The 14,479-nt window shown below is 41.5% G+C and overlaps 1 protein-coding gene across 1 annotated transcript; it reads left to right on the forward strand.

Moving 5' to 3' along the window:
- Positions 1–8,671: 8,671 nt before the first annotated feature.
- LOC140195176 (ankyrin repeat domain-containing protein SOWAHB-like) lies at positions 8,672–13,592 on the forward strand. Its single transcript, XM_072253063.1, has 2 exons — positions 8,672–8,749; positions 8,855–13,592. The coding sequence occupies exon 2, from the start codon at positions 9,194–9,196 to the stop codon at positions 11,189–11,191; it is 1,998 nt and encodes a 665-aa protein (XP_072109164.1). The 5' UTR covers positions 8,672–8,749; positions 8,855–9,193; the 3' UTR covers positions 11,192–13,592.
- The last annotated feature ends 887 nt before the right edge of the window (positions 13,593–14,479 follow it).

Genomic DNA, 14,479 nt, shown 5'->3' on the forward strand with positions numbered 1-14,479 from the left:
TCCCTCTTTCTTCCTATGTCATTGGTACCAATATGTACCACAACTTCTGGCTGCTCACCCTCCCTTTTCAGGATATTGTCGACATGTCCAGGAACACTGTGGACCCTGGCACCTGGGAGGCAAACTATCATCCATGTTTCCTTTTCCTGTCCACAGAATCGCCTATCTGTCCCCCTGAGTATAGAGTTCCCTATTACTGCTGCCATCCTCTTCAGTGCCCTACCCTTCTGAGCCACAGGGCCAGACTCAGTGCCAGAGGCAACAGTGCCTGTTGCTTCCCCCAGGTAGCTATACTCAACCGTACTCAAAACTGACTACATTGTTGAGAGAGACAGCCACAGCGGTGCTGTGCACTATCTGATGTTCCCCATTCCCTCTCCTGGCAGTCACCCATTTATTTGTCTCCTGTAGCCCTGGGGTGATTACCTCCCTGTAGTTTCTGTCTATCACCTCTTTACTTTCCCTAACAAGCCAAAGGTCATCAAGCTGCAGCTCCAGTTCCTTAACACAATCTCTAAGGAGCTGCATTTCGATGCATCTGGTGCAGATGTGGCCATCAGGGAGGCTGAGAGTCTCCTGGAAATCCCACATCAGACACCCAGAACAGAACACTGGCCCTGTAGACATACCCCATATTCTCTCTAGAGTTGAATAAGAAGTTAGGAATGAACTCTCCTTGTCTCCGCCTGTTCTTGCCAAAGCCTTACTACCCTGCCTCAGACTACTCCAGTGACAGCTCCCACAATGACTTCTCCACCAGACGGTATCTCTCTTTTATAGGGACTGGGTTTCCCATTGTAAAGCTTTGTCGGACCTGCGCAGGAATGCTCCCGTTGCATCTGCATAGTACTCCAATCAATGACTCCCGTTGGAAAAACTTGCTGCTTTTTCAAGCTCTTTGTCGGACCTGTGCTGGAATGCTCCTGTCGGATCTGCGTAGTACTCCAACCCTCTTAACACTCCCCTTCAACCTGTGCTCTCTGGTTTTAACTACATTTGCTAATTTGTCCCAACTAAATGTTTCTATTGTCTAACCCCTTCATATAGCAAACCCAACCTATCCTCACAAATGAAACAACCTGTCACAGGCATCATTCTGGTAAGATATTCCTGTGTGATTGTGCTGCAATGCACCCAGCATAATAACTCCCTTACTTTTGAGTTTTGCAACAAAAACTGGACAAAATATTCCAGTTTTTACCATAACGCATGCTCTCGATATTTATTAATTTGGTATTATTATTTTGTTCTGTATTTGCACAATTTCTTGTATTTTGTCCGTCTTTGTGTACAGAATTGATTCTATTTCTTTACTGTGATTGCTCGCAGGGAAATTAACCTCAGGATAGTATATAGTGATATGTATGTTCTTTGATAATATCTTTACTTGGAACTTTGCATCTCCCTACTTTCATATTTGATGTCCTGGCTGATGAAGGCAAATGCCTTCTTACTTATCTATGTCAACACTTAGCGCATTCCATAAATGTGAATTTAGCGAAGGATGATCCCAGATATCAGATCTGATATTTAAACCTGACTTGCCCAACAACTTGATCGTGAACTTTTTGTTCCATTTTACCCACCTAGATATTTTTCTCCATCTCTTACGCCATTGTTCTAACACGCAGTAAGCCATAATCATTCATCACTCTTTTCTCTGCTGGCATTCAATGTTTCTTGTTTAAGCAAAACATCAGTCTTAATACGTTCACCTTTAGTTTCAAAATCCTGGAGTTTTCCCTTCCTTCAGCACCATCAGCCTTCAGTTTTGGCCTTGATCAATTCCAGATTTAATCACTTGTGGTTATGCGCTCAGCTACCAAGGAGATCTTGCTCCATCTCACACCACATCTTTCCTTCAGTACCTCAGAACCTACCTTTATAACCAACCTTTGATCATTTGTCCTAATTAAGACAATGAGAAAAGTAAGAGCCAAAAATTGCCAGGGAAAGTTTTGATTGAGAATGCTTTTGCAAGTGCTTAATGTTGCATTTTACTACTTTAAAGGTGGAATTTAAGTATAATCTATAATTCTTGTTACCACACTCTTGCTAGAAGATCTTCAATATGAAAGTCTTCCCTGTGCCATCTAGTTATCGAGTACCCATTGCCTGTTGCACCATTGGTGTTTAGGCAGCAATGAAGGTCCTCCATCTCTGGCGGTGTTTAGGGCTTCATTCATCATGCCAGTAGCTTCTCCTCAGTTTTCACTACTGTCAACTGGGTGGAGACTCAGGAATACCGTCACACTCAGATGTAGAAGGATTCTTCATTGCTGTTTCCATAACAATTTTTGTTTTATTGGTCAGGATTGTTAAACCTGAGCTGAACCTCCGAACCTGTGGGGATCAGTGGACCACTCTTAGTCTGGCCTCTACCCTTTGACCTGTTTAGCATGGGTGATCCTACCAAGAGCCAAAGCATAAAGCTCTGACTCCAGCCGACAGAGCTCTTTGGGTCCAAATGCAATGATAAGGTTGTGATCCTCTTGGAGGAGGTATTGAGTGAACATAAGCAATTATTACATCAAGTGTGCATTGTTCTCCACTCCCTAGTTTGGCTTCGTTATGGTTAATGGAACTGAATCTCAGAAACAAGTACCCTCACACAGCTGCTCTGACTTTGTATATTTAGTGCTGTCAGCTGAATTTCAATTTCTACACTGTGGCATTAAACCACAAATCCAAATCATTTATTACATTTATACTGTTGCAATGCCACCATCAGCAAACAAATTTTTATGCTAGGGTGCCATCTTAGTTAATATGTAATATTTGCAGATAAAGTCTAAAATTAATCCACTAAACCAAGAGGACGGCAGGAAAATCTAAAGCTCAGCTGTGCAGCAGTGGCTTTTCAATGATCTACTCGTGTCACTCCTTTAATACAACCTCATTTCATAAATCCCAATACGGGCAAAATTCCAGGAAGTTAACTTGTGCTTTGCTCGTGGTTGATCAGCAATGAACTGAAGAGGAATTTCTTTAGCCAGAGGGTGGTGAATCTTTGAAATTCATCGCCACAGACAGCTGTGGAGACCGAGTCATTGGGTATACTTAAAGGGAGGTTGATAGGTTGTTGATAGCCAAATGTTATGGGGAAAGGCAGGAGAATGGGATTGAGAGGATAATAAATAAGTCTTTGTGGAATGGTGGAGCAGACTTGAAGGCCCAAATGGCCAAATTCTGCTCTTATAGCTTTAATTATACTGCAATGAAATATTCTAGAAATACTTTGCTCCTTGATTACAATAACAATTTTCAAAAAATATCAGCACAGTGTGGTATAGATCCAAAATTCACCACCATTTCATCATTGAATTATTTGGCATTTAGTGAAGGCATATAAACGTTTTTAGGCATCTCAAATATTGACTCGGTTCCAAGTTGCTTCCATTCACCGAAACAAGTACTACAATACAAGAATCATACTAACAACCATAATTAGAAATGGAACTGACTGTAATTAAAATGATTACTGAAACTCTAATTAAATATAATTATTAAATAGCAGGTATATGACTAAATGGGGGTTTTGAATTACAATTTGGATACTAATGAAATATAATAAAGAATTTGTACAGCTTAACATAATTAACAAAGATAAGGGTAGTAAGACTTCAGGAGAATGTTATTAAGTTGGTGAAATGGGGAGATTTTAAAATTTGCTTGCAACCCACAACTGTGAGATGCATTAATTTGATAGGAAGAAATTTTTAAAAAGCAATATTAAACAGATTATACAATTTTAAGAGGAATGCGCGAATAGGGAAGACTAATGCGTGACTGTCCAGAATTGTTTGAAGGAGGCTGACAAGTAGAAAGATTGTTAAAAGGGCACTCAAGATCCTTTCCTCCAGTTAAGAAAATTGATAAAGGCAAAGTGCTAGATGTGCTTTACATGAGCTTTTGCAAATTTCCACATGAAAACCTGGTCAAGAAGCTTAAGGCACAAGGGATCCGATGGGTGTTGCCAAACTGGATCCAAAATTGGCTTGGTGATGGGAAACGGAGGGTAGTGGTAAATGAAATCTGTAGCAAGTGATATACCGCACTGCTGGGATTTTGTTGATTGTAAAGTATTTGGGTGTCAATGCGGGCAGAATTGTTAACAAGTCTGCAAGTGAAACAACAAAAAATTGTTTGATATATAGTGAAAAAGGTTGTCCCAGGATGCAGTGGGGCACAGTTGGAAAGTTGATTGTAGCAGTGGTTGATAGAATTCAATCCAGAGAAGTGTGAGGTAATGCACTTTGAGATCAATGTTCATTATAGAACATATAGAATAAATGGCAGAGACCTTGGGAGCATTGATGTGCAGAGAGAGCATGGTGTATAAGTTCATAGCTCCCTGAAAGTGTTGACACAGGTGAATAGCGTATTGAAAAGAGTCAATATAAGAGACAATATTAGAAATATATTTAAGTATAAAAATTGGGGCTGTCATGTTACAGTTATACAAAACCTTGGTTAGACCACACTTAAGAGTATCATGTGCAGTTCCGGTTGCCTCACTACAGGAAGGATGTGGTAGAAATGGAGGGAGTACAGATGAGAATCACCAGATTGTTGCCTGGAATGAAGGGCTATATTTATAAAATGAGATTGGTTGGGAAGATACAACGTTGCACAAGTACTTGGATAGGAGGGATACAAGCCTAATACAGACAAATGGGATTAGCATAGACGGGCATCACTGCCAGCTTCGATAAGGTGTGTGGAAAGGTTTTATTGCTATGATTACAAAATTGTTTAAATCTTGGCATTAGTTTATTATTGTCACATGTACAGAGATGCAGTGAAAAACTTGTCTGGCATACTGTCCATACAGATCAAATCATTATACACTGAGGTAGAAGAAGATAAAATGATAGCAATGCAGAATAAAGTGTAACAGCTGCAGAGAAAGTTCACTGCAGGTAAACAACAATGAGCAAGATCATAATTAGGTAGATTGTGAGGTCAAGAGTCCATCTTGTTGTACTAGGGATCCATTTAATAGTCTTATTACAGCAGCTGGTGAATGCTTTGAGACTTTTGTATCTTCTAACAGATGGGAGAGGAGAGAAGATAGAACGGCTAGGTTGGGTACAATCTATGATTATGCTGGTTGTTTTTATGTTGGCAAGCAACATTTGCACCACAAATACGTAGGCAGTGACTATCTCTAACAAGCAAGAGTCTAAGGATTTACCCTTAATATTTAATGACATTATCTTTTTTTAAATTCCTCAACATCAATTTTCTAGAAGTCACCTTTGACCAGAATCTTAACTAGCCACAAGAGCAAATCAGAGAATGGATATCTCATAGTAAGTGGCTCCATTTCTGACATAGTGTCATGTGGTTATAGAGCACTACAGCACAGAAACGGTCCATTTAGTTTGCTTGGAAGCATTTCCAATAAATATGAGGTGCAAGTCAAGAATGTGATAGAATACTCTCTACTTGCTGGAATGATGGTAGTTCCAACCAGAGAAAATCAAAACCATCCAGGAAAAAGCAACCTGCTTCAATGGTGCTCCGTCAAGTTCCCTAAATATTCATTCTCTCTCACAGTGGCTGTAGTGTGTTCTGTCAACCACATACATTGGAATTAATCACAAAGGCTAATCCAGCATCACCTCTCAAATTTTCATCTTCTACCACCAAGAAGGTCAAGGGCAGCAGGAGCATAGGACCACCACCACCACCACCGCCAGATTTTTGTAAATTGTAGACCCTTCTGATTTGGAAACACATAATTGAACCTTCATAGTTGCTTGGCCTAGCCCTTGGAGTTTCCTACACAAAAGCATAGTATGAATATATGCACTAGAAAGACCAAAACAGGTTCAAGAAAACACTTCCACACCAATATCTCAAAAGCAATAACAGATGGGCACCAAACAGCAATGACCAGATCACAAAACTGATTGAAAGAAGATAAAGTTGGGTAACAAAGCAATACTAAGTATTTTTGATGAGACTCCAGTTTGAGATCCGTGATCAATTTTCAAATATATTCATGCCTTGAAGAGGGTACACAATATTTTACAGTTGAGTCTTCCAGAGGTAAAGCAGGTGGACTATGTTCAGGATTAACTCAGTATGATGCATAGACATGGCAGTTCTGACTCAATCCTGCTCACCCAACCTAGAACATCAAGCAGTCATTATTTTCTACAAAGCGAAGCCTAACATCATGAATGGCAGTGATGCTTCATTCCCAGATGAGCTCAACTCCTTTATGCACACTTCAAAAGGGAAAATAAAACTACACCTGTGCAAATCCCTGTGGTATCTAGTGACCCTGTAGTGAAGGCTGATGTCAGAATATCTTTCAAGAGGGTGAACCATTGCAAGGCATCATGCCCTGATGGTGTACCTGGTAGGGTCTGAAAACCTGTGCCAACCAACTGGCGGAAGTGTTCGAGGGCATCTTCAATCTCTCACTGCTGCAGCTGGAGATTCCCACCTGCTTCAAAATGACAACAATCATACCAGAGTCCAAGAAGAGCAGCGAGAGCTGCTTCAATGCCTCCCAGTTGCACTCACATATACTGTGATGAAGTGCTTTGTGAGGGTGGTCACAGCCAGAATCAACTCCTGCCTAACCAGGTATCTGGACCCACTGCAATTAGCCTATTCCCACAATAGCTCTACAGCAGATTTAATCACACAAGCTCTCCACTCAGCCACAGACCAGCTGAACAATAGTAACACCTACATCAGGCTGCTGTTTATTGATTACAGCTCAGCATTCAACACAATCATACCCTCAATGCTAATCAACAAGATCCAAAACCTGGGCCTCTGTACCTCCCTCTTCAAATGGATCCTTGATTGCCTCACTAGGAGACCAATGTCACTGCGGATCAAAAATAACATCTCCTCCTCGCTGACCATCAACACTGGTGTACCTCAAGAATACATGCTTAGCCCACTAATCTACTCTACCTACACTCACAACTGTGTGGCTAGGTACAGCTCAAATGCAATCTAGTAATTGGCCAATGACATAACTATTGATGGCAGAAATTCAGATGGTAATGAGAAGATGTACAAGAGAGAGATGTTTGAGTGGGTCGCAAAAACAACTTTGCTCTCAATGTCATTAAGACCAAGGAATTGATTATGGACTTCAGGAAGGGGAAATCAAGGGAACACTCATCCATAAATCAGCAGTGGAAAGGGTGAGCAGTTTCAAGTCCTGGGTCAGCACCTCTGAGGATCCACCCTGGACCCAACATATTGATGCAATTACAAAGAAAGCACAACAGTGGCTATATTTTATTAGGAATTTAAGGAGACTTGGTATGTCACCAGAGACTCTTGGGGATTACTACACATGTACCGTGAGAGCATTCTAACTGTGATCCATCTGGTATGGAGGGGCCACTGCACAGGATTAGAAATAGCTGCAGAAAGTTGCACACTCAGCCAGCTCCATCATGGGCTCTAGCCTCCCCAACATCAAGGACATCTTCAAAAGGTGATGCTTCAAAAAGGTGGCATCTATCATTAAGGACCACCATCACTCAGAACATACCCTATTCTCATTGCTACAATCAAGGATGAGGTACAGGAGCTTGGAGACACTCATTCAACATTTTAGGTGAAGCTTCTTCCCCTCTGCCTTCAGAGTTCTGAATAGACAATGAACCCATATTCACCACTGTACTATATTTTTTTCCATTTTTTGCTCTCTTTTATGCATTACTTATTTAATTTAATTTTAAAATGTATGTCAATGTAATTTATAGATTTTAAAACTATTTTGTATTGCAATGCACTGCTGCTGCAAAACAACAAATTTCAGGACATATGCCAATGATATTCTGATTCAGACAAGTCTTTTTGTTCGTCAGAGACACTTGAAAAACTGGAATTGTTTCCCTTTTAACAATGGAGTAAAAGTGAACATTTAATAAAAGCATCCAAAACTATGAAGGATCTTGTTGAAATAAATCCATTTTCTTGGTGTAGAGATGTCACAAACTTAAATTGGCACAATAATAGAAACAAATTCAGTGTTAACTTTAAAAAGAAATTGGATGCAATAGTGAAAACGAAGAGCAGGATAGCGAGATAAATCGGATAGTGTTCAAAGTAAATGTATTATCATAATGCCTATATGTTACCATATACTACCTTGAGGTTCATTTCCTTGCAGACATTTACAGAAAAATAAAAAATACAATAGAATTTCCGAAACGCTATACTTATATAAACAACAATTGTGCAAAAAAAGACAAATTCTACAAATAAAAAAATGATACTGAGAACATGAATTGTATAGAGTCCTTGAAACTAAGTTCATAGGTCATAGTCTTCGGTTATAATTCTGCTTTTGGTTTCTGTAGTGGTAATTCTGAAGCTTGATCGAAAGTCCAGATGATGTCGAGTTCAAACGTCAAACATTAGACACCAAGACGTTAAATTAATTTTTTAAAAAGTTAATCAAAAAATTGTTATAATTAAGCATAATTTCGCTGTTACATTGCAATACCGAACTGAACACCATTTTTCAGTGTACCTTGATACATATGACAATAATAAACCAATTTATCCACGAGTTTGTTGGCACTTTATAATTACACTTTGCAGTGGCTCAGCGTGCTATTCCAATGTGATTAAGAAACAGGCAATGACGCCACTTTTATCAGCAACGCCCACATCCTATGTATGAAATCCGGATTTAGTCTTGGAAAAGTTATCTTGGGACGTCCTGCCGCTGAATCAACAATGCCGGGGATATTGGCAGGTAAATAGTGTGCGGTCGTTTATCTGCAATACCTTTGTACAGTTGGTCAACCTCCCTAACAGCAGTTTAAATCGTGGTGTTGTTAACATATTTTTCTCTTGCCAGATAACTGAAGCCTGCGACCAGTGATCAACTAGAAACGGGCCACTTTATTTCCAAGCATGTTGCAGGCCATTTACTCTTCAGAAGCCCCGCAGTCCGCCTCACATTGCACGTCGAACTGCCGCGACTCACCTAAAGTTATCCATTCGCCGTACGCGGCCACTGATTGGTTACAAACACCCGAAACTCGAGTAGTTGTCACCGGGTTTGATAACTGACACTTCTATCAGGGCTGAGAGCCAATCGCCGTGCAGTGTGGGCGGGCGGGCCGTGCGGGCAGGTGCGCAGAGAGGAGCGGCGCTGACCCAGTACAGGGTTCAGGAGCAGGAGTGACTTACGTGAATGTTTACATACTCCCGAGGGATGGCCGAAGCTTTCAGTCAGGAGGCCGTTTTGGATTTCCTTCTTCGCCACCATGGAAAGGTGCGGAATGTGGATTTGACCGCTTATTTCAGAAGCTTCTTGAGGGACCCTGAGTGGCAGCCGCAGAACCGAGAGCAGTTTAAAAAGTTTGTCAACTCGCTGGCCGTGGTGAGGGTGGAAGACGGTGTTAAATACATCGTCCTGAAGAAAAGATACGCGGAATTCATCCCCGAAGAGGTTTCTACTCCAAGAGAGGTTGAACGTGAGAAGGCGAAACCGAGGGTAGCCAAATGTAGCCTGCCTCGGGATAGTCGGCGGGTTTCGGGGCCACCGAGTGCACTCAGACCCGAACTAAGGCATCGGCAAGGTAAGGCTCCGAGAGGGAGCGGCAGGACCCGGCGGCCGCCCAACTACTCAGCCGGAGAGAATCCGGACGTTTCCTGCGGCGTTGTACAGGCGCGGAACACCTCGTCCGGAGGACTGCCCGCCGTGGTGCGAGGTGGAAACCGCGCCGATGAGGCGAGTCGCTCACAGCCCGAGCCGGCCAGGGAAGTCAGCAAAAGAGCGAGTGAGGATCAACCGGTTCGTCAAAGGGGTCGCACTGCGTCAGTGCTCAACAACGTTGAAAGATCTGTTGCTTGTAAGCCAAAAGCACAGAGCGCCAGAGAACATAAAAGCAACAGAAGTCCCGCTGCTTCTGTAGAGTGTACAGGTGACACTGCGAAATTGTTCAGTGGTGATGGACCTGTTTGGGCTTCCACAGCCTCGCCTATCCTTTCTCATGGTGCCCCGCCTGTTGCTAAATATAAAGAACGAAAACATACCGATGAAGAACTTCCAGACTGCAATTCTGTAAAACCCGTCCCTGAATTCGCACCGTGTAAATATAGCGATAATTCCACTGGAAATCTTGTAGAAGTGTACGCTTCTCAGAGAACAGAGGAAATTCCTCCTTGTGGTACAAAACTGGCCAGTCATTGTGGGGGCTTGTCTTCGAAGACAGGCCGGAGCAATCCAAAAGTACCAGAAGAGCCATTGACTGGTGGGGTCGTGCTGGTGTCGCCTGTACGTTCAGGAGAACGTATCCCTCAGAACCAGGGAGAACTGGGTTGTAGGCCGCTGGCTGCGAGTGGGCAGCCAATGGGTAATGGATGGTATCCTGAAAAAGATTCGTCTGAAATCCCTCTTAAAGGGATGAATGGACCTCCTCACAACATGCTACCACTTTCAAAAGTCAAGAATCATACGACTGTTCCGAAAGTAATTGATGCACCTCTGAACGTAAAGGATCCGCCAGCAAGTTCAATGCAGACCTCAAACCACAGAGAATGGGGAAAGGAGGAACCCTTAAAATATAAAGGACCATCTGAGGAATCTTCATTGGTTCCACTTAACCCAAAAGAGCATCAGTGGATAGTGCAAATGGCTGCAGGATTGTTTGAACAAGCGCGAGCCTTATTCTGTGAAAACCCCAATTTTGCCATAAAAAAAGACTTTATTTCTGGATATACAATCCTTCACTGGATAGCAAAGCATGGCAACCATCGTGAGCTCACTAGATTCATTAATTGTGCAAAAAATTGTAAGGTTACTTTAAATGTGAACATTAGATCTAACTGTGGCTATACTCCTCTGCATATAGCCACTATGTATAGACAAATAAAAGTTATTCAATACCTAGTTAACAAATGTAAGGCAAATCTTAATATAAGGGACCATAGTGGCAAAAAACCTTGGCAGTACCTGAATAGTGATTCTCCGAGAGGCTATTTCCAGCTGTTGGGTGCTCCTCAACATAAGCTTGCAAAGCCTTCTCAAATAAGCAGCACATTCTCAGCTAAGGACATCAGCAGGCAAAAATCATCTACTGCTGTTACTAGAAGATCATCATTTTCTGCGCTCATTAGATCCCCTCAACTAATGCACAAATTTATGCACTTGCATTCAATACATGAGGAAGATGAAAAAATGGACTGAGATAGGGCCAAATCTAAATGATTCCATTTAAAAATGAGAATTTCCATGTGCAATATTTAACATTATGATTGCGTTTTCACAGTTTAATTTAATCGGAAGCCTGTTGATACATAATAACATACTTGGGTTTGAATTTTTGTTTGCTTTATCTTCATTGAGTTTAGAACATGCAACAATCATTTAAAAACACCTTTCACCATTGAATGGACTGTATGGAGGATTATGAAGTGGGGTTTGAAATTATAAAATTTTATTTTTAAAATATGTAAAATCATTGTGCTGGGATGCAATGGTACAGGTGCTAGGCATATTGTCAATCATCCTTTATCTAGAAACTTGATTGTTAATTTTGGTAATCTCATTTTGGAGGGCCTGAATGCTGTTCTGTTCCAAAACTTGTGATTTTTACAAATGATCTGTGATGTACTGACCAGGAAAAATGGGGGAGAGTTTCTGTTTACCCCTTTCTCACTCTACCTTGACAGCCCAACTTTCCCAGCGATCAACTTAATTTGTGGCAATTGTGTTTATACCTTCCCCTTTTTGAACACTAGTAGTGTGTGGTTTGTTCACATCTGTTGTGATCAGGGTCATTACACTTTGCTAAGATAGCCTTGCTGTACTTCCCAGTGCTTTCCTTACCACCTTTTCCAGCTCTGATCTGATACTGAAATTCAGCCATCATCAACTCCCATAACATGCTGTAGGTGGGAATCCCAGTTTTCCAGATATGTTGGAAGATAATGGAAAAAAGGAATATTGAGGAAGAAAGGGAACGTGCCACATGAACTGGGAAGGAAGAACCAGTAATAATTTAGATCTGTAACATTATTAATGAACATACTAGTCTACACATTTCTCCAAGAATTGTGGGCAACTTGTGCCACTTGTCTATAATTCCATTGGGATTGTGATCAGAAGCTGATGCTGAGAATCAATTGTTACAAAGTTGAACTTTGTTTGAGTGTATTTATTGAAACCAAATGCAGAAACACACTGGCTGGTTGTGAAAATGGAATGTGACAAGAAGGCCAAGACAAAAAAATGCAGGTTCCTTGGTGTAGAAAGGTAAATTATCCTAACGGCCCATATTCTGATATCAGCTCAAATACCATATGCAAACCAAATATCCACAAAACCTTAGTATCTGAAAATGCTTGAATATTGTTTATAAGTAATAGTCATGTTGTCCAGCCCTAGTGCTATCACTGTTGTAAGGTATTGCATATTGACACAATGTGAGGTGCCTGCCTGCAGTAGATTCTGAAGCTGAGATTTGAGGAGTCTGGATAGTTCTGTTAATTTTTCATTCTCTTTTAGCTTTTTTTTTAAAACTTCACTGAATTCCTTCCTTTTTTCTGTTCCCTGTTGCTCTCCTCTCCATCCCCAGCTGTACTTTTGTTTTTAATGATCTATCCAATGTTCTCTTGATTCCATACTTTGCAATGTTATATACTTTTTCCCAACTCTTATCCCATCCTCAGTCTCTCCCATCTCCTGAGCTCTTCCCTGCATGAATTGTTTTACTGTCTTTCTATTAACACCAACAATACAGTGTCTTCTAATTTAGTAAAACATCCTGAGTTGCTTTGTTGACATGTTGGCATTAAGTAGGTCCCTCACTGAAGGAGTTGACAGCAATGACCAGGTGTTATGACTCATAATAAAGGAAAACATTGGAGGTTAGAGAAGGAATTCCAGAACGTAGAGCCTTGGTAACTGAAGGAAGCTACTGTTGATGGAGTATTTCTGGGTAACTTTGAACTGCTCTCGTCCCCTGCCTTCATCCCCACCCCGTCCCCAGCTCCAATCCTTCATCCCCCTAGCTCCAATCCTTCTGCAGGCTTGAGTCCACTCCTCCTCAACCTCCAGGCAAGCCAAAAGCAGACTTTCAAAACATCAGCAGTACTCAGGTGTGACTGCACTTCTGCTGACCACACTCCTTGAATATGTGCCTACCGTGACTAGACTTCTTGAGCATAGCTACGTGTATCAGCACTGTAAACATATACCCTGAGCATCTCTTATTGCATCAACAGCATGTCTATACTCAAGTCTTTATTAGAACCTTGACCAAAGCCCTTAAATATGTGTTTATCAGCATTCTGAATGATGCTCAGTGTACAGCAATGTACGCACAGTCATTGGCTACACACCTTAATATTTGTATTTATGAGTACTGTGAGTATAATTGCCAAATATATCTGTACCATCATCATACTTCTACTTTATTATACCTAGAGTATGTATACCAAAAGCATGTTTGTACTCCTTGAGCACCTTAATGTATTCTGATACAGTTCCAAATACCGTCAATTGTTCATTATTTTTAGGTTTTATGACTAGCTGCTGTCTGCGACATTTGTAACTGATGTTTTAAAATGTAATAAAGACGCATATACTAAAGACACAGATCTAGTGACCCTGTGATTTCCATCTCAGAGGCTGAAGTCAGAACATTCTTCAAGATTGAACTCTTGCAAGGCATTAGGTACTGGTGGTGTACTTGGCTGGGTACTGAAAGCCTGCCCTGGCCAGCCGTCTGGAGTGTTCACAAACATCTTCAACCTCTCACTGCTGCAGTTTGAGGTTCCCACCTGCTTCAAAAGGACATCAATCATACTGGTGCCCAAGAAGGACAGGGTGAACTGCCTCAATGACTACTGCCCAGTTGCACTCACATCTACTGTGATGAAGTGCTTGAGAGTTTGGTCATGGCTAGAATTAGCTCCTGCCTGAGCAAGGACCTGGATCTGCTGCAATTTGCCTACTGCCACAACTGTGGATACAATCTCACAGGCTCTCCACTCAGCCTTGGACAATGGCAATACATACATCAGGCTGCTATTTATTGATTACAGCTCAGCATTTAGCACCACCATCCCTTCAGTCCTAATTAACAACCTTCAAAACATGGGCTTCTATACCTCCCTCTGCAACTCATCGAGAAACTATAGTCAACGTGGATTGGTAATAACATCTCCTCTTCGCTGGCAATCAACACGGGCTTACCTGAAGGATGCAGTACATGGTTAGCCCACTGCTCTTCTCCCTCCATTCATGCCCATGTGGCCAGGCATAGCTCGCACACCACCTATAAATTTGCCAATGACACCACTACTTTTGGCAGAATTGCAGATTGTGATGAGGTATACAAGCTGGTTGAGTGGTGGAACTGGGTAAGTTATTATCTCGGGCATCTTTATGTAAGTATATAGCTATGAACATTGATTAGGGATCATCTTGTTGCAGTGTTCTTTAGCCCAGTGCGTTAAGCAGACTGATGAC

The sequence above is a fragment of the Mobula birostris genome, chromosome 3 (genome assembly GCF_030028105.1).
Source record: "Mobula birostris isolate sMobBir1 chromosome 3, sMobBir1.hap1, whole genome shotgun sequence".
NCBI lineage: Eukaryota > Metazoa > Chordata > Chondrichthyes > Myliobatiformes > Myliobatidae > Mobula > Mobula birostris.